This window comes from Aspergillus fischeri, genomic scaffold (assembly GCF_000149645.3).
Source record: "Aspergillus fischeri NRRL 181 1099437636264 genomic scaffold, whole genome shotgun sequence".
Lineage (NCBI taxonomy): Eukaryota > Fungi > Ascomycota > Eurotiomycetes > Eurotiales > Aspergillaceae > Aspergillus > Aspergillus fischeri.
This window is the reverse complement of record NW_001509762.1, coordinates 545,293-564,028: the sequence shown is the minus strand read 5'-3', so window position 1 is coordinate 564,028 and position 18,736 is coordinate 545,293. Positions and strand designations below refer to the sequence as shown.

At 51.1% G+C, this 18,736-nt stretch overlaps 6 protein-coding genes and 4 non-coding genes across 10 annotated transcripts, besides 3 other annotated features; 5 read left to right on the top strand and 5 right to left on the bottom strand.

The window, feature by feature from the left end:
• The first annotated feature begins 2,850 nt into the window (after window positions 1-2,850).
• On the top strand, window positions 2,851-2,940 carry NFIA_074260. Its single transcript has one exon. It is a non-coding gene; the product is annotated as a tRNA-Asn (tRNA).
• Window positions 2,941-3,413: 473 nt separating this feature from the next.
• Window positions 3,414-3,510, bottom strand: NFIA_074250. Its single transcript has one exon. It is a non-coding gene; the product is annotated as a tRNA-Asn (tRNA).
• A 544-nt stretch (window positions 3,511-4,054) lies between these two features.
• Window positions 4,055-4,144, bottom strand: NFIA_074240. Its single transcript has one exon. It is a non-coding gene; the product is annotated as a tRNA-Asn (tRNA).
• A 271-nt stretch (window positions 4,145-4,415) lies between these two features.
• On the bottom strand, window positions 4,416-4,507 carry NFIA_074230. The gene has a single exon. It is a non-coding gene; the product is annotated as a tRNA-Asn (tRNA).
• A 1,150-nt stretch (window positions 4,508-5,657) lies between these two features.
• On the top strand, window positions 5,658-7,074 carry NFIA_074220 (putative NAD+ kinase; the record flags this gene model as incomplete). The annotated part of the gene is made up of 3 exons (XM_001259402.1): window positions 5,658-6,525; window positions 6,589-6,865; window positions 6,918-7,074. The coding sequence occupies 3 exons, from the start codon at window positions 5,658-5,660 to the stop codon at window positions 7,072-7,074; spliced, it is 1,302 nt and encodes a 433-aa protein (XP_001259403.1).
• Window positions 7,075-8,551: 1,477 nt separating this feature from the next.
• On the top strand, window positions 8,552-9,386 carry NFIA_074210 (trafficking protein particle complex subunit 5; the record flags this gene model as incomplete). Its single annotated transcript, XM_001259401.1, has 2 exons — window positions 8,552-8,838; window positions 8,897-9,386. 2 exons carry the CDS (start codon window positions 8,552-8,554, stop codon window positions 9,384-9,386), a joined length of 777 nt encoding a protein of 258 aa, XP_001259402.1.
• A 430-nt stretch (window positions 9,387-9,816) lies between these two features.
• NFIA_074200 (microfibrillar-associated 1 family protein) lies at window positions 9,817-11,355 on the bottom strand (the record flags this gene model as incomplete). The annotated part of the gene is made up of 1 exon (XM_001259400.1): window positions 9,817-11,355. One exon carries the CDS (start codon window positions 11,353-11,355, stop codon window positions 9,817-9,819), a length of 1,539 nt encoding a protein of 512 aa, XP_001259401.1.
• Window positions 10,929-10,968: a microsatellite.
• Window positions 10,929-10,971: a microsatellite.
• Window positions 11,356-11,624: 269 nt separating the features above from the next.
• Window positions 11,625-11,648: a microsatellite.
• Window positions 11,649-11,745: 97 nt separating this feature from the next.
• Window positions 11,746-12,251, top strand: NFIA_074190 (putative ssDNA binding protein Ssb3; the record flags this gene model as incomplete). The annotated part of the gene is made up of 3 exons (XM_001259399.1): window positions 11,746-11,985; window positions 12,043-12,097; window positions 12,178-12,251. The coding sequence occupies 3 exons, from the start codon at window positions 11,746-11,748 to the stop codon at window positions 12,249-12,251; spliced, it is 369 nt and encodes a 122-aa protein (XP_001259400.1).
• Window positions 12,252-13,041: 790 nt separating this feature from the next.
• On the bottom strand, window positions 13,042-16,683 carry NFIA_074180 (putative GATA transcription factor (Ams2); the record flags this gene model as incomplete). Its single annotated transcript, XM_001259398.1, has 3 exons — window positions 13,042-14,390; window positions 14,443-16,436; window positions 16,502-16,683. 3 exons carry the CDS (start codon window positions 16,681-16,683, stop codon window positions 13,042-13,044), a joined length of 3,525 nt encoding a protein of 1,174 aa, XP_001259399.1.
• Window positions 16,684-17,532: 849 nt separating this feature from the next.
• NFIA_074170 (mRNA splicing protein SMD2) lies at window positions 17,533-18,250 on the top strand (the record flags this gene model as incomplete). The annotated part of the gene is made up of 4 exons (XM_001259397.1): window positions 17,533-17,555; window positions 17,677-17,709; window positions 17,902-18,150; window positions 18,208-18,250. The coding sequence occupies 4 exons, from the start codon at window positions 17,533-17,535 to the stop codon at window positions 18,248-18,250; spliced, it is 348 nt and encodes a 115-aa protein (XP_001259398.1).
• Between the last annotated feature and the right edge of the window lie 486 nt (window positions 18,251-18,736).

The following is an 18,736-nucleotide window of genomic DNA, read 5'->3' as shown; positions in this document are numbered from 1 at the left end:
GCCGCGGATTCCAGGAAGAAACCGCCGAGAAGTTGGAACGCATGTGCGGACCCACGGGTACCGCAGGGGGCTAGAAAATTAATAGAACAAACGGGAGCCTGAGTCAGGGGTCAGTACGTAACTAGGTAACAATTCTTACGAATTTCTTGAATCCTGCTCCTCTGTGGGCGCTGAGACGCTTGACGGGCAATGCAAGTGGGTCTGTCTCCTGTACGGAGTATTGTGCTTAGTCTTACTGGCAACTGCTTAGCGTGCTGGTGATCTATCCATTTGATCGCTTGTCTCCACTGTGAATGGCGTTGTGCAGGGATCCTACCAGGTAAAAGGGAAGGCCGGCGCATACTTTGCTCCCTCCTGATTTGCCCTGGGCTTGGACCTGGAGTTAGTCAGACAGTTGTCTCAAATAGCAGTCCAAAATTAATTCCATCCCATTCCATTCGCCGATCGCTCAACAATAACAGCCCGCTTGCATACGAACTGGGGCCTCGGGGAGAAAATCCATCACAAGAGATGATCTTATCAAACACCCACAGGCCACATTGATGCTACAGTATCAGCTGGCCTCGAACTAGTCTAGCCCCTCTACAGTCCATCCCCTCTGTCTTGACTGTGGGACACGGTCGGCATCTGCACAGCCTCACAGGATTAGGGACAACTACCTCTCATTGTTAAGAATAAACACGACAAGAAAAATCAAAGGAGGAATCATGACGACTGAATTGATCGTCAATCGCACACTATCCTTAGGGGTGTAAGGAGTAATCAAGTCTCCAAGACTCCAAACGGGGTCGACTTGGCTGTCTCCGCCTAATTAGCGCCTCGCTGCTGTACCAGGCTCAATCCAGCAACCCCGAAATGGCGGTCACAACCCGACCGTCCAAGACAGGAGAAGCCCGGAACTGGGCAATAATCGACGACACTACCTTAGTTAAATTCCACAGCCATGTAGCGATCGCTTCAAATAGTTACTTTCTCGGACGTGGTCCACATAACGAGGCACAGGCAGGAAGCATCACACAGAGACAAGGGATGTCAGATCAGAAGACATTCACTTGTCTACTTCCATCAAGGTTCACTGAATATGATTCAATCCTGATTTTGCAAGAGCACTCAATCCAGTGCCAGATGTCAGCCACTCAGAGTCTCAAGAGCGCAAAGCTCAGGCTTAGGAACATCCGCTAATTGATTTGACTTGCCTTAGTTCCATGTCATCGGGGCCAGATTCTGTGATACTTTGGGAAATAACTGTAGCCGATTGCATTATCATTGGTCAAAAGATGCGTTCACTGTGGGCTTAGGCGCCATTTCAGCATTTTTAATTTAAATTTTCCAAATGGTCTTTGTCATCTCGCCTCGGCCGCGCAGCCCGCGCTCTAGCTGAGTAACCACTAACCTCATCCTCGAAGGATTCGTGGTCCTTCAATTACCATGTTCGGCCGTGTACTCCGTCTACCACAGCCACTCACCGTTTAAGATATGCTGTTTCCCCCAGCGATTGCTGCAACCACGCCGCCCATCCCAAGCTATTAGTATGAGACATATCAACCGCAGCAATGAGATGACACAGGGTGTGCCTCAGATGCCCCGAGATGCAGCTGCATCCCAGTCTGCAGTGACAGGCCCCTGCTAGCATGCTTGGCGGGATGCATCGTACCCATTTGTAGGATTAGGTTTATTTCTGCGAAACCAAATTTTCAATCCTCTCTGCCGCTGCGCGCCGCGTGCTACGTCCGAGCGCCACAACGTCTGAGCTCACCCTTTGTTGAACTGAACCTAAACCTAAATAGGAAATTCAGAACCTGGTGGCTGCCGCCTGGTAGGCTTTATTGTTACGGGAGTAAGCCGACTTAAGTGGATGGTTCTTATGAAGCCTGTTTTGAGAAAGAAGGAAACCGGGCATCGTGTGACTGGCATGCGTCCAGAGTTCCAGGCTAGTGACTCGAACATGGCGAGTTGGCACACTGCGCGTTCATTACACTTGGTGGCGGAATCAAAGGCAATACAGGCTGGATCTACGGCCGAAAATCAGCACCATAGACACATCTAGTAGAAGATTGGCCTGATCATGAGTTTGACTTTGAGATGTTGGGAGAAGGATCCGACGACAGGGTGCGTCTGCAGTCTGCGTTCAACCACCCTCAAAGAAAGGAGAACAGCGTCAGGCTCATGTTCTGTCCCCTTCACCAGAAGGATTTGGGGGGACAGCTGCAGGTAGCCATGAGTCAAATGCGTACATGCATATCACACCTGCATGTAAATACTACTTCGTACGGAGCACACCAAGTACGTAAGGCAGTACGTTTGGGTGCCCAACCAATCATGACTCATGGCACCAGGCAGCCCCTCGAAACTACCTTACCTTACATCCATATCTAGATCGTTGATATCAGCAAGGACAGTGTAGAGACGATGACGCTGACGCGCTGCATAATCCTGTAGACAAACGGAGCCGAGCCTCAAGCAACGACAGCACGTCATTTGCATATGTGATATGCACCGACCACATCCTAGCATCCAGGAATCCTGCATTTTGTTGTACAGTCATGGTCCATGCTGGGGTGAGGTATCACAAAGCAATTCCGACGGATCATCAAAGGATCTTCCCTTGTACTTTACACCCCTCTACCTACCTACCATTCGGGGAGCAATGTCCGTTATGCGTCAGTCAGCGTAGATGATCCAGATCGGATTCACACGGGCAACAAACCACGGCAATGGAGTGAATGACGCCCTCACTCGCGCTGATTCTGGGGCGCTTCCATGGATTTCGAGATCCTATTGATTCGATCTACAACAATGCTTTGTCTTGGTTTATAGAGCTTTGAATGCTGCCGGCAGAAACAATAACAAGTCTCCATGGCCCAGCTGGTTAAGGCGTCCGACTGTTAAGCAATAGCTTGTGCAATCGGGAGATCGGCAGTTCGAGCCTGCCTGGGGACGAATTTTTGTGTCTTCAATTTCGACACTTATTTTTGCTGGCGTTTTTTTTGTTCCTACTGGATCAGCCGTCATAGGCCCGGTCCAGCAGGCCACCTTCTGCTGCGAAAAGCAAAGTATGTTCAGAACGTGGAATAGGGGAACCTTGGGTGGGCGAACACTACTCAAGAATAAAAAATGCTAAATTGTCCGAGTTTCAAAAAGTCACTACCACCATGAGCTAAGGAAGATTGTAAGGACAGATACATAGTTCTCGGAACTTTAAGACCTGTACAGAACTGTTCAGAACCAGAACATGGTCATATGCGCATCTCCCTCTTTTGAGAGATCAACCAGATATCCTTTCGGGAAGTCACCGAACTTCCCTTTCGGGGAGGACATACAGCCCTTCAGGGGCAAAAATACTATGAGGAGGAAGAAAGACAGTTCTATGCACCAGAAAGCCAATGTACCTTTACGCTTACGAGTACAAAAAACGTCCCCAGGCAGGCTCGAACTGCCGATCTCCCGATTGCCGAGTCCAAACGGACAGCGATAACAGTCGGACGCCTTAACCAGCTGGGCCATGGAGACATCTGATTGGTTAGGTCGATGCAGTGCGTGTCTCAAGGCGCGGAGGACCATCGAGTCGGAGGATGTGGTCGAGTTAGACATTGAAGGTGGCTTCTCAGCTGCGGTCGTATCAGCCCATTAGCCGTACGTGGCATTGGAAATACGACCAGGCTGGGAGTCGGATGGGAACGAAGGGATCAGAACCTGACCAAGAATCTGGATGCCTTGACTATTCATCTGATGAGCATCTCCAATGAGGGAGACGAAAAATAGTACCAACTTAAGGATGGTCAAAAGGCTAGAACTTTCTGGCGTGGCCGGTAATAATGTCGAGTACCATAGAATCTCATATCAACTTAGATTACGATACACAGCCTCAAACTTGACTGCTGCCTGTCCCGCTGTTGGCCACCGCAGCAACTCAGGACGAATTGTTTGCCACTGGTCAATAGTGCGTGAAACAAATTAGCGGGCGCTAATAGTGCAAATCTTAATGGCAGACTTTCTTGAAGGAAGTGACTGGGAGTAGGGGATGCAAATGGAAAAAGAGATACAAAAAAGAATTCGTCCCCAGGCAGGCTCGAACTGCCGATCTCCCGATTGCACAAGCAATTGCTTAACAGTCGGACGCCTTAACCAGCTGGGCCATGGAGACCAATTGTTGAAGAACTACCGGGAATTTTGGATACATGAGCCTGAACATACTATATGACCACCAGGCCTCACATGGGCCGTTGATAGAGAGGATGTCTTGTCGGTCTAGCCCGCCGAGTGGTTGCAGCCTTGCAAGAAGAATCTATTACTACTGATATTCCCAAATAAAACAGTTAGGAGTGCAAGGTAATGGGTTTTAAGACAACAGTGTTGGTTCAATAGAATGTGGTGAACTACGTACGACCTGGCAATGGAAAAAAAGAACAAAAAATCGTCCCCGGGCAGGATCGAACTGCCGATCTCCCGATTGCTAGGAGCAGCTAGCTTAACAGTCGGACGCCTTAACCAGCTGGGCCACGGAGACCACTTGTTGAAGAACGCCGAAAATGAAAGATTGATACCCAGGTCAATTAAGCCTAGGAGAGTAGAATGCGAATACTGAACCTACACCAATAATAAAAGATAGCTTTGCTGCTATGTTTGTTGGGTGGTGAATGATGGGAAGGAGATCAGCATAGACCGCCAGGAGACCTCATTGTTTGCCCATGACATTATATTCGTCCTTGCAATGGTGAAATCGACGGGTCAATATATTACACCTTTGTTTTCCTGGACGGCTCATCTGTACATCTCTCTGCAGATATACTGTATTGCCTTGTGCGCATGTATATGATGCCTTCCGTTATGTAGTTGGTGTGAGAATGAATACATCCTTGATATGGCCTTGCTTTCATTATATCTATCAGCTAGTGCATCAGTACACGCTGTGTATATTTTGTGTAATCCCTATCAAAGTTGTTGGATTGACATATCATGGAGATATATATTCCCCGACATGGAGGGATTTGCGTACCTCCCCACCAAACCAAGTAGACGGACCATTCTAGCGATATCATACAATTGGATATGCTGGAAAGACACACCAGAAACCATGATCACAATAAACACCAAATTAGCGCGAAAATGAGCGTTGGCAAGTATCCATCTTGATATGCAGTTTAGCAGGATCAGGCATGATGACTGTTTGAGCCCGTGTAACGACGTCATACCCACTTTGACCGGAACCGTAACAACTCATTGAACGCAACAAGTCAGCTTCTCGAACTACATCATGGGACAATAGCGGCAGAAGTCATCAGAAAGTTACCCGAATCAATTAATCCCGAGAACAGAGCTGTGGTACAATGGAGAAGGGGCTGTCGCAGGACGACTTTGTAAGTCGCTAAATCCTCAACAGAGGAACGCCAGAGCTGACCTGACGGAAGGATCATGGAGGGGCAATCAGCGATACAGAAACGCATAACCAGCTGGAGGTACAACAAACACACAAACCCACCAGGTTCGATATCTGAACCCTCTGCTAACTGCGGATACTCCCTGCCTGATAGGTCGTGCTTTACCCCGATTGCACTCACCGCCGCAAGTCATCCTTGGTTTCAGTAGATGACTCAAGATCAAGACCACACCTTGACAATACGGACGAGAGGACGGCATGTTTTGTGCACTCATTGATCATGGGTGAATGGATAACACCGCCATCCAAAGACATCCGACCAGACGTGAAGCCGAGCAAAGCGCACGAAACAACCCCACAAACGAGCGTCGTCGACGACGACGCGATTAAACCGTCCGAGGCGAAGGACCGAAAGGCACTCAGGACACTCCCTACAGTGGTACAATCACGGCACCTGACCAAAAAGCAGCTGTCGGATATGGCATGGAATGTGCGCAAGCTGTCAAAGAAACTAGGGAGCATCAAGCTCAAGCTTACGGTGAAGAGCGTACTGTTGGTGACAAAGGTACGCGACGAATCTCTTGTCGTACTTACACGGAAGGTTACCCAGTGGCTGCTCTCCAACGATCGCTCGACAAAATATTTCGTCTACGTGGAGAAGCGGCTGGAGACGCACCCGGATTTTGGAGCGATTCAGCTCCTTCAAGAAGAACCTACAGCCGAAGGCCGGCTCAAGTACTGGGATTCAGATATGGCATCAGAGGAAGCACATTTATTCGACTTTGTCGTTACACTAGGAGGGGATGGAACGGTTCTCTACACAAGCTGGCTGTTCCAGCATGTCGTACCACCCGTACTCTCGTTTTCCCTGGGGTCTCTGGGATTCCTGACTAGATTCGATTTTAACCAGTATCAGAGCACACTAGAGACGGCGTTCAAGGACGGCGTCGTGGTAAGCCTCAGACTAAGGTTCGAGTGCACAATCATGAGGAGCAATCGGCGGCCGGAGGACGACGCAACGAACATAACGAAGCGGGACCTCGTCGAAGAACTGATAGGAGAGGAGATGGAAGGAACATTGACCCATCGACCGGACAAGGTTTTCCAGATCCTGAACGATGTCGTGCTTGACAGAGGACCGAACCCCAGTAAGAGCCTCCCTGAATGCACCCGGCCTTGCCTGGAAATGGGTTCCTGACTGACCCTATCAGCGATGTCTCAAATTGAGCTGTTCGGTGACAATGAGCATTTCACGACGTTACTAGCGGACGGCGTCTGTATAGCGACGCCTACCGGCTCGACAGCATACAATCTCGCAGCGGGAGGTTCACTGTGTCATCCAGAGAACCCCGTCATTCTTGTCACCGCAATCTGCGCCCACACCCTGTCTTTCCGACCGATTATATTGCCAGATACCATTGTTCTACGTATGGGAGTACCTTACGATGCCCGGACAAGCTCATGGGCAAGCTTCGATGGTCGAGAGAGGTGAGTTCTGCGACATGGAAGCTACACCGACAGTCGCTGACAGCCGTGGTAGAATCGAATTGCAGCCGGGCGATTATGTGACTGTATCCGCATCCCGGTATCCGTTTGCAAACGTGCTACCCCACAACCGACGTGGCGAGGATTGGGTGCAGAGCATCTCCAAGACTTTGAATTGGAACTCGAGGCAAAAGCAGAAGAGCTTCAAATAGCGCATTCTGCTGCCAATGCAGCGCCAACCTGGATTTGCTGGTACGAGATAATGACTTGTATATAGAGGAGCAATCTTAACTTATTTGCATATGGGTATTATTGGGGGAAAGGCATGCACCTGACGATGATCTCATACTCATTCGCTTCTCGTCTGCTCTTGTTCAATTTCATACAAAGTGCATAATCTTGGAATCATCTATTTGGTGGCCCTCAAGGGCATGCCATTGTTGGATATCGCATAGCATCGCATAGCTGAAGATAATTAATTATCTTGAGTAATAGAAATTCTGTCAGTTCCATCGAATGTTCGATTTTGCGTCGTTTGTTTTGGAGATTTTCTTCTGCTCTTCGCTCTAGAAGCTTCGTATGGGTCGGTGGGTTTCCCGGGCAGCCTCAGGCCGACTATAAAAAGCCCTCCGCCGCCGCAAAAAATCTTCCTTCTGTTCTTCCACAGCCGACACCAACTTGACTTTTGCACAGCAGCATAGCCTGCTCAATTGGCACTGGAGTTATATGCAGACTCACGCAGTTGATCGAGTTTTTAAATATGTGACAATAATATTACTTTTGTTCATTCACAGCGCAACATCTCGCGACTCACTAACTTTGGGTAAGTCTTACTATTTTTTCCCGTCCTGCCTCGATCCTCAAATCGACCAACAGAGCCCTCTGGCTTTCTTATGATGAAAATTTTTTCCTACATTCGCAGTTTCCACGCTAGCCGTCGCCATGAACCCATCATAGACGTGCTCTGTGCGCATTATCTTCCTTGGATGTCTGATTCTTGTTGGTCATTTGGCATGGATTTGAGCATGACTTTTGTCAAGGTCAATAAATAGGTGCTAATAATGGCTTTCAGTATAGGTTGATTGAGATCCTCGAGATTTGTCGTGGCGTTGACGGGACTGATTGTGCGAAGTTGGTCTCGTTGGTCTGGCCTTGATCGACTGGATATTCGATAGCTTCAAAATGACACAGTCAAAACTAGATTTCATTGGAGTTAGATATAATGAAGAAGTTGCTTCCAGACACCTCAGTTTCCCTGTGTTTACTATTGTTTCTACTCCCCTCACTACTCCGTAAGCATTTAAAGCAGCGCTTGTAGCTGTCGAAAGTCTCGTACCAAATCCGAGAAGAGAAAATCATAGAACTGGATAATGTCTGTAAACGTCTATGGGAAGCAGGCTCACCAGTTGCTCGTAGTCTGATAAAGTGCGTGCGATGTGCAGTGTCCGTATGGCCTTCAAGCGCCGGACGGAGATGATGGACATTTCAACCTCCATCGTCAACTCGCCTTATCAACACCCAACACCCAACACCGCAGCTCGAAAACCAACGAACCCCAGTCAAGCTCCCTCGCGCATTAATCTTTCTATCAACACAGGATGATGCAATGATCAATTGAATTACTATCTCTCTCTACTTCATCCCGCAAATCTCCCATCCCCGGTGTAACAACAACCGACCACAACCGCCATGTCACAATCACACCCCGCCAGACATTCGTCGATGCTGTCTGCCAGCACCAGCGGAACAAACATAGCTGGCACCGCTGACCGACAGCCGCCCCCAAAGCAAGTGATGACAGTCGCGAAACAAAGCCCCGGCCTGCGAATCCCGTCCAACCGCAAGACGATCTACGACAGACACCTGAACCGCAGTCGGAATGCGGAGCTCAGTCGGGCAAGCTTCGCCTTTCTGTTCGCGGAGATGGTTACATACGCTCAGCGAAGAGTAACAGGGATACAGGATCTAGAGCGCAGGTGAGTGCAATGCGGCTTTCTTTGATAGATTCGTCGCTCCATTCTGACAACTCGCCAGATTAAACGAACAGGGCTACCCCCTCGGCCTCCGTCTCCTCGATCTCCTCTTCTACCGCTCCATGTCCTCCTCCACATCGTCCGCGCTATCGAGCTCCTCGACCTCTGCTTCCCCTCCTAATCGACCTCTCCGCATTCTTCCCCTGCTCCATCTCATCCATGGGCCGCTTTGGCGCCTGCTCTTCCAACGCCCCGCAGACGCCCTCGAGCATTCTGTGTCCCCCGAAACACCCAACGAGTACATGATTACGGACAATGACCCGCTGGTAAACACGTACATTAGTGTTCCGAAGGAGATGAGCATGCTCAATTGCGCTGCCTTTGTGGCGGGGATTATAGAGGGGGTTTGTGATGGGTGTGGCTTTGAGGCCAAGGTCACGGCGCATAATCAGCCTACGGAGATGTGGCCCGGGCGAACGATCTTCCTGTTACGGTTCGGCGAGAGTGTCATGGAGAGAGAGAAGGTGTTGGAAAGGGCAGGGGTGAAATAAGTGGTTCTCTGACCGCTGAGCCGTTGTCTGATGGGGTGACCACAACGGGAATGCACGAGCCTTGCGACGACTCTGGGAGTTATCGTATTGCATATTAGGGAAAGGACTACTTCAGAAGAATTCGTCACATCACGGCTAAGGCGCATATATTGTTTCAATGGGAAAGGGAAGGATATGAGTTACAAGCGAGCGAGAGCTTGTTGGACGCTGTGTTTGTATCTGAAGCATGATGTCTGTTTTATCTTACACACTCCGTTCACCAGCCCAGATACAGGGTATATATCCAAACCCCGCGAGAGAGAATATTAGATAAGAATAACAAAGGCGAAGACCCGTCGCAACTGCAATGCAACTTAATGACGATTCCCATCCGCAGTTTTCATGATACCAGGAACTCCAAGAACATAATGATTTCTTCTCATAGGCCCGTCTATGTAGCATGGTCTGTACGCCGTCGCTTGTCGCGGTCGTCGTATGGCGAAGGACTCCGTTTCCTGCGACTGCTGGTTTCCGGCCTGTATCGGTCTCTTGATCGATCTCGGTCACGACTACGGTCACGGCGGTCACGGTCACCATAGCGGTCATCGCCCCCATAACTGTCTCGCCGGCTATCATGTCTGTCGTCCCTGCGGTCGCGGTGACGGTCTCGCCTTGGTGAATACGATCTCGACCGCGACCTTCGTCTCTCGCGTACGGTACTGGCGTTGGCTCCCGTGGGACCCTTGGGGCGATCCTCCGGACGGTCAGGTAGGAATCGCTCGTCACGGATACCGAGAGGCGCAGCCTCCCCACGGCGGGAACGATTGTTGAAGCCCTCTCCAAAGCGTCCCGTATCCTCCGTCCTCAAGTCCTTGTACCGTGTCCTTCCCTTCTTTCCCAGCTTGGTCATATCACGAATTTGCATATATTCAGGCAAGGTCTCACGAGCGACATCGTCGGCGAACCTCTGTCCCATGACATTTCTCTTGTCGAGTCCTTCGCGTTCCAGATCGTCACGGAAGAAGGCGCCCTTGTGGAAATAGCGCTGCATAAACCCAGTCTGGCCACGACTGGCTTCTTTCTCTTGTTTCTGCTTCTCAATAAACTCGCGGTCTTCGCGTTCGCGTTCTTCTGCAGTAAGATTCCGACGACGCTCGATCTCTTCGCGCTCCTTCTCCGCTGCCTCGATGGCTTCGCGCTCTCTCTTGATTCGCTTCAGTTCTCGTAGCTTCCAAGCGGCATATTCTGCTTCTGGATCCACGCCATCCCGATCATCGATGGCACCCTCTTCGCCGGCTTCAACCACTTCGTCGTCGTCCCACGCTCTGTTTGCTGTCGTTCGCGCAATGGCTTCTTTCTCCAACTGCTCTCGGACCAGCATGTCCGCTTTCTCCTGTCGCTGCGCCTTGCGGGCCTCCGCCTCCGCCGCCGAATCGGCGACATTAGCGGCGATTTGTGCTTGATTCGGTGCATTGTTGCGTTTGTCTTTCTTGATGAACGTTGGCCGTAACAGAACCCTTCGGGGCGCCTCCTCTTCTGAACTGCTCTCTTCTTCCTCACTTTCCTCCTCCTCCTCCTCCTCCTCTTCCTCTTCTTCCTCCTCTTCGTCTCCGCCTGCTTGCGCCGTCAAAGTCTCCGCTCGGTCGCCAGCAACACGAGCAGTTACCTTCAGCGGTGCCTCTTCCTCCTCCTCCGTCACAAACCCTTCTTCATCCTCGTCCTCTTCAATTTTTACATCTTGCACGCCTCTCGTGATCCTCCCAGCAGCAGCAGCGCCAGCAGGGAACGAAGTCGCCTTTGGAGCCTGTTGCCTCTGCCGCTGTTGTTCCTGTCTGCGCCGCTCCTGCTCCTGTACCTCTTCCTCGGCATCCTCATCTTCTTCAGACGACGAAGGTTCCTCGGCGATCGGTTTTCCCGGCCGGTAACGCTTCACTGGCTTGAGTGGGTTGGCGGTCATACCGCGATGTTGGGATGGAAGCGGAGGAGGCATGGCGGCGACCGCTCGAGAATGGTATCAATATAACAACGTGTCGGTGACTTTATCAGCTCATCTGTCGTATTACGTAGCGTGGAGATCGTATATCGTCCGCAGACGGTGGGAATGGCTATACCGCGGAGGAAAAAGTCGATATCTCCGATCAAATATCTGCCGATTGACGTACAGAGCCCAGCCCAGCGGGCGGTCGAGGGTATAATGATATCACGTGAACACGCGTTGCGCGCCCCGCGACGAGCTTAACCATTCTCCGTAGAAAGATATCTACATCTACATCTACATCTACAACGCTGCCTACCAAACCCAGCAAAACAACCACTGCAGGACCCAGAGATAAACTCCACCAAGGTCTAAAGTGTTCGATCCAAAAGAAGAAAAGACGAAATGTCCCTCCAAACCCCCCGCGTCCTCCCCGCCCACCTCCACGCCTTCCACCCCTCCAGCGGCTCCTCAACACACACCGTCCGCATCCTCGGAACGGTAACAGCCCTCCACGGTGACACCGCAACAATAACATGCGGGAATAACGGCGATGTCACTCTCATTCTGAAGTCAGACTCGCATCTCCAGATGGGAAAGTTAGTCGAGGTGGTAGGGAAAGTCACGGAATTAGAGGGTGGGCAGGTACGTGCCTTTGAGACCAAGAGAAACCGGACAGCAGGAGCTAATGATGCGTAACAGGGTCTCGGGATCCGTGTCCTGGCCACGACGGACTGGGGTAACCCTTCGGATTGCGGTGAGTGCCTTGCACACCTCGCCGACTTCGAGGCGTTGGGAAGCAAAGCGAGCGAGTGACTAATGAAAATGACTGTACAGACTACAAGATCTACGAACACGTTGTCGAAGTGACGCATAAGCTGAAGCCCATATTCTATGATTCCAATGAATAGGTGGATTGGTTCAATTTGTGCATATTTGCCGCGCGGTTTTAGAACTATATCTCACAATTGACATACCCTTTATTCTGCGACAAGCCTACAGATATGATACCTAGATACTCTGAGATGGAAGCCTGTGGAGTCTGTACGGAAGTCAATGGATCAGGTTAACGCAGGATAGTTGCTGTTCGTGGGATATCCTTCTCAGACTCTTCTTTCAAAGCGCTCTTTACTGGATGAAGCAAGGGTTATAATGGCAATGATGAGGATTCGTACCAATTACATTTGCCAATGACATGCCAAGGCTTCTGCCTGCTGTTCTGTAGTTGGTAAGGTCTTAAAGGCTGGTCTCAGTTGGAGTCAAGTCATACCAAGTCTATTCTCCAGTGGACTGCAGCTGTACTGTGTAGACGAATAATGTATGATGCATATCTTTGTTCATTATCTAAATGCTAAGAAGAGACATAGCATCCCTTTGATGTCGTAACTAAGGAAATTGATCCAACAGTCAGGCTAGACAACAGTAGAGTGAAACAGTCTTTTGTGCTTTTTGACAACTGTGTCAGATGGCAGAGCAAAACGCTAGAACAACATCATGATATGGGGCATTTTCGCACAAAAATGCATGGGAAAACAAAGACTTCACTGAAATTGCCAGGAATCCCGCCCAACGCCTTCGCTAAGAAAAAGCAGACAGTCTGAAAAATTGATCATGAACGAGGTGTGTGTAATGTAGGTGATCGAAGTGGAAAAGGAAATAGTGAGAGGAAGAGAGAGGTTATAAGGCATTAGTCCGTAACACTCAAGCCGACTCCTTGCTCGCGGGCTCCTCGGCGGCTTTGCTTCTGGAGCCGAGAGCGATGACATCGGCGGTGACTGAATCTGAGTCAAAAATGCCAGAGTCCAAGGCGCCTGCACCCGTAAACTGGAATGGATCGAAATGCGCATTCTTTTGGATGTCGGGGTCGGATAGAATGGCGTGGATGAGATCTTCGTCCTCACTCGCGCCGCTGCGCCTACCCGTCCGCTGCTCGCCATTTGCCTCCTGGTCGTCGGATCCGTTCAATGAAATATAGTCGGATTCAATCCATCCAGACCAGTTGCCGCTCGTCGAGTCCTTGGGTTGCCCAAAAGAAAACAAGGAGTCACACTGTGCGGAAGACGGCACGTCCTCGAAGATATCAACAAGCATACTGTCAATATTGTCCAAGGCCTCCACATTGAATCCACCGTCGGGCATGGAAGGCAGATCAGGTCCTAAAGATCGCAGAGACTTGGGCGTTTTATTTTGACGGGGGGTCACAGTCGTACTGCCCTGTATACGCTGAAGTTTCTGCGCGCTGAGCTTGGTAGGCGTCATGTCTGAGCTTCCCTCCAGGCGCGCTTTGGACAAAGGCGAGATACACGGCAACGAATTGCGCTTCTCTCCCAGCAGGTTGCTACGCTGGTTTCGTCTTCTGGGGGTAGGACTGGCGGGCAGGTCATATTCAAAGGGCGGACTCTCGAATAACCCTTCTAGGTCTTTGTCAATCGCCGCGTTTTCCTTGTCTTGAGGCTTTTGACCTGGATCGCGACAGTTAACGCGAGGGCTACGGCGTGGACTGTTCAGGGCGGAGCCGCCCAGGGGCTTGAGAGGACAACCTTCGTTCTGAGCACTATGGAAGAGCGCTCTTCTCACTGGCTTAGGTGTAAGGCTGTTCTCATCAACCACCGGACCAGGGCGTTTCTCAAGGTTTCGGGCTGGGCTGGACTGGATAGCCCGCCGCAGCGCCTCCGTTGCATCTTGCTCCTGCCAACGCTTTTCTGCGGTGTCCGACGACCGTCGTGGCTCAGCGCTATTGGCACGACGCCGCTTGGACGGCACTTCTTGAACGTCGTCGTCATTGTCTCGATCGTTTCCATTCTCGTTGCCATTATCTGGGCGCGGGGTTTCCTCTTCCGCAGGCGACGAGGCATCAGACGCACCGGGGGAGGACCCAGCCGGCTTTGAGGATTGGGGCTTGGGGTGTATTTTCGCCAAGGTACCATTGTCCGAGAGCGGGCCTCCTCCTTTACGGTTCCGGGGCATCCGCTTCTTCTTCCCGCTGGCCGGCTTATTCCATCTGTTCTCGGGGCGCATACACTTGAATTTGTGCAGCCAAAGACCACAGGCTTCCTGTATGTCAGCAGCAATTCCAGTGGGAAAAACAACCTATCGACTTACGGTTACAGAGAAGGATCTGGACAAAGTCATTGTCGGCGTCAACCAAGGATTTCTTGAACATTTTGAACTTTGTGACCTCATCCTTGTCGTTCCTTTCCAAAACCTGCCAGAATAGCATGGTGGGATCCTTCATCAGCTCATTGGCATCAGATTCCCCTCCAACAAACTCCTTTGACCAGGCCCTGCGCCAAGTGGGAGTTTCAATGGCCCCGCAGTTCTCGCAGTAAGGAGGGACCTGACCGTCTCGGATACACTTATCCAGACGTGCCTGGACCTGCCTAAGCCTTCTTGCCCCCGCCCCACTCCGGACTTTGCCATCCTCGGTCACAGGCTTCGGCGTAGGCGTCTCAGCGCTGGGGAGGTCGCTCATGGGGCCTGTCCAGGAATGGGCATATTGAGCAGGAACATGTGTCGGAACGACGGGGTCACTTGCGGGAATCGCATTCATGAGTTGCTCCAATTCACTTTGTGAGAAGGGGGCAGGAGCCAACGGCTTGGGGGCCTGTCTGAAACTCGCCCGCGAGGGTGGCCTCGAGCCGGCCGCACTGGCAGGACCGCGAGTTGGGGCAGGAGCAGGAGGAGCGTTTTCAATCTGATTCTCTGGTACTGTGGAAGGATTGATAGGAGAGCTGGCCTGTGCTGCAGCATCCGTTGCGCGTCTGCGCTTTGGTGCGTCATTCGAGACCGACTTTGCACAATCCTCCAAAGGAGTACCCATATCATCATCTAAGAGATCATCCAGGCCACCGCTCATGAAACCCGAGTCGGGATCGGTTACCATAGGTGGAAGGACGGGACTAGATGGATTGGGAAACCCGCAATCCAAGACCGGAGGCGAAGAAGGCATACTGATTGATGGTTCGAACAGACCCTGGTAGCGGGGCTCCTCCGGCGAATGAGAGTTGTGATCACCTGGATCATCACTCATGGGGTATGGTGAAGTATAGTTATTGCTCTGAACAGACGATTCGCGTAGGAGGCTGGGGGCCGGTCGCCCTCTGCGTGGGAGATCGTTCGATCCAGAGATAGGTGTTGGCGGCCGGACAGGCTCCTCGTTCGAATTCTGGGCAGCAGCGATAGCGGGATTGACAGGGGTAGGACGGTGAATCCGAACAGAGGCAGCTGTACTGGCTGCGACACGCAAAGAGCTTGGCTGTCTCTCAATGTTGAAGTCAGATCTACCTGGCCAATCCGCTCGATACAGCTTGGCTCGCTTTCGTGGCTGTTGGTCGGCAGATTCGTCACAGCTTCCATAGCCTGACTGTACCGAATCCCTGCGGCTGGCATAATGCACATGCGAAGGCAGCTCAGAATCGCGCATGGAAGCACTAGAGGAAGGGCGGATTTCCCCGTGCGACCTTTCTTGCTGCAGCAGCAGCTGAGGTGCCTGCTGTAATTGAAGTTGCTCATGATGTTGCTGAAGTTGGCCAGGTGTGGACACCCTGCTCGGAGCGGTAAGCGCGGACTGCGCAGGTGATATAGACCGAAAATTTCCGTTTGGAGCAATCGAAGACAATTCCCTTGGAGTCGACCCTTCGCTGAGTAACCGGTGAAACCGTTCAATTCCAGCGTGACCCATGGGTGATGTTGTGCGGTCAAGGGGTTGTGTGTTGGAGGGACCGAGCAGCCCGGGGTTCTGACGAAGGAAGACTGTCCATGATTGTGCGTCAAACTCATGAGGAATTATGTTGCTCAACTCCCGATATTTCTGCATGCTTTCGAGGTATTCGCTCTGCATAACAGTAGGTACTGGCACCAATCGCAGTTTGACCTCCAATGTTTCTTGTGCACCTTTCGAAAAGAGACCGAGCACGTTTTTGCACACACGACCCGTTACCATAGTCTTCGATTGATGTGCTGGTGCGTTGGGAGTCGGAGAGGCCGAAGCGAGGACCCATGAGAGCATCCCCTGACCGACTAGCGGCGTCTCATATTCGGAATAGTCATAGGCATATACTGTGTAGTCTTGTCCCAGCTTGGCCACCAGTTCGGGACTAGATTGTCGAAGGAAGATCAATTAGCACGATTAGGCTTGAGCTCAAGAACAGGAGCGACCCACCTCGCAGACACAATGGCTTGAATGCACGTTTTCAGCTCGATGACACCAATCTGAGTTTGCTCGTCCAGGGATGCAGTCTGGATGTCGAGTAAGTGAGGCCACCGGGCCAGGCAATTCGTTTTACTCTCATCGTCAAATGTGTAGAGTACCTTCACTGTAATTCCGCATTCAATGGTTAGCATCAACAGACTGTATCTGACAGAGCAAACCCACGCCTCATAGGCCGGACGGATATTCCGTCCTGAGATTCCATGTCACAAGCAATCCAATCTCAACCATAAGCCAAAGTAGCCGTGAATTAAAAATACAATTGGAGATAAATGACGTGCGGAGGTTTATGAAGAAGACGCAAGCGACTCGTTCAGGTGTGTCGAACGCTGAGGAACAAGGGAGAGGCGAGAGCTTGACGCGAAGCAAGGTAGGAATTTCGAGCCGAACCCGCTACTTTCGTTTATTCATAGCCAGTCTTGATTCGATCGAAGCTTTGCGTCGACCCGGAGAATGCGCAGCTATGTATGATTATGCAATAGGGGACGCGGGGGAAGTCGATTGGAATGTTCAACGTGGGACAGGCAGGTAGGGGTTCCCTTGAAGCTTATATCGAGTGAAGACACGGTGAAGAAGGAATTGAGGGAAGGAGTGAACTGAGAACAGCCTTTTCATCCACTGAGAGCAATATGACTCGTCAAGAAAAGGAAGTAAGGATGCAATTGGGGAGATGGTTGGAGAGGAGAAAGCCAGATATGGGAGAGAAAAGCAAGCACGCCTTGCGTCCGCACAAGACGCTGTGACGATCGCCTACAGCGTGTTGAGTGTTTCTGCCGACGCGACGTGACGCAGCCAATCGCGACCTCGGGAAAGGATGCCTGCAAAACACGGCAGAGACGCGTCGCACGTGACCAACCCGCGCCAAGACTCGACACCAGGGCTTGACCGCCTTTGACTAAGAAGCTGCTGAGGGCAGAGAGAGCGCAAGAGAGACAAGAAGAGAGGACCAGAGCAGCCAGCAAGTGCCTTTTTATACAGCCACCATGTCGACCGATCCCAAGATTCAGTACGTACTTGCCCCTCTTTTCTCTCCAAGGCTTCACCATGAGTCATTGATGAAATTCAATATGGTGTGATTCCGACCTCAATCTGTTCCGTCATGCTAACCATACTGTCTATCCTAACAGGGATTTGCTGAACAAGCCCAAGAGCGAACTCACGTATGTGCATCCTATATTTCACCTTCTCATCATCGCATACCTTATGCTAGAATGCATCGCACTTTGGATATGTCGTGTGACAGTCGCCCATGCAACCTTTCCCTATGCCTGATCCTGTCCATCCAATTCGCACATCTACAGTTCCGTGCTATCCCATGTCTTACGCATCTCTCTGACATTGCGTTTCTCCAGTGAATATGAGGTCGCCTTGGTAGAAGAACACGAGCTCACAGCTGGCCCCCTGTCTCTTCTCCAAACCGCTACTCGCACCCACACTCAGGTTCTGATCTCATGCCGGAACAACCGCAAGCTACTTGCCCGAGTCAAGGCGTTTGACCGCCACTGCAATATGGTGCTCGAGAACGTGAAAGAAATGTGGACGGAGAAGCCGAAGGGCGGAAAGGGAAGGGGCGTGAACAAGGATCGCTTCATCAGCAAGATGTAAGTGCAGACCTTCCTATGTTACTACGAGTCGCAGTTCCTAACTTGTCCTACCAGGTTCCTGCGAGGCGATTCTGTTATCCTCGTTCTGCTGAGCTGAATGGTCATCACGTATCCGCATTTCACGTGACGTGCCCGACCAATTTGGCCTGGGGTCCTGCACCGGTGCATGTTTCCTCGTCCGCGCTAGAAGGACACCAGGACGACGCATGATTGACATTGATACCCTTTTTCTCCAATGGATTGCGAGGCTCTCTTTGTCCGGTCAGATTTGGAGGGTGGACCGGGCGAATCTGAGTACGACCCTAGCTCTCTTTCGGGGCGATAGCATCTCTTCACCTCTTTGAGTTCCTCGTCTGGCTTTTGTGTTCATCTCATATGACGGGGCTGATCTGGCGTTCAATGGTTTGCATCTTTGAAAAGTTAAGAGGTGTAAAGTAGTTTTGTGAGCTGGACGGTGCAATGGACCATCATACCTATTGGACTGATATCTCTGGATCTAAGGAGAAATCCATTATTAGTAAAGCTGGGGTGATTAGTTCTCAAACGGAATATTAAGCATGATAAGCTGGCCAGAGCATTGCTC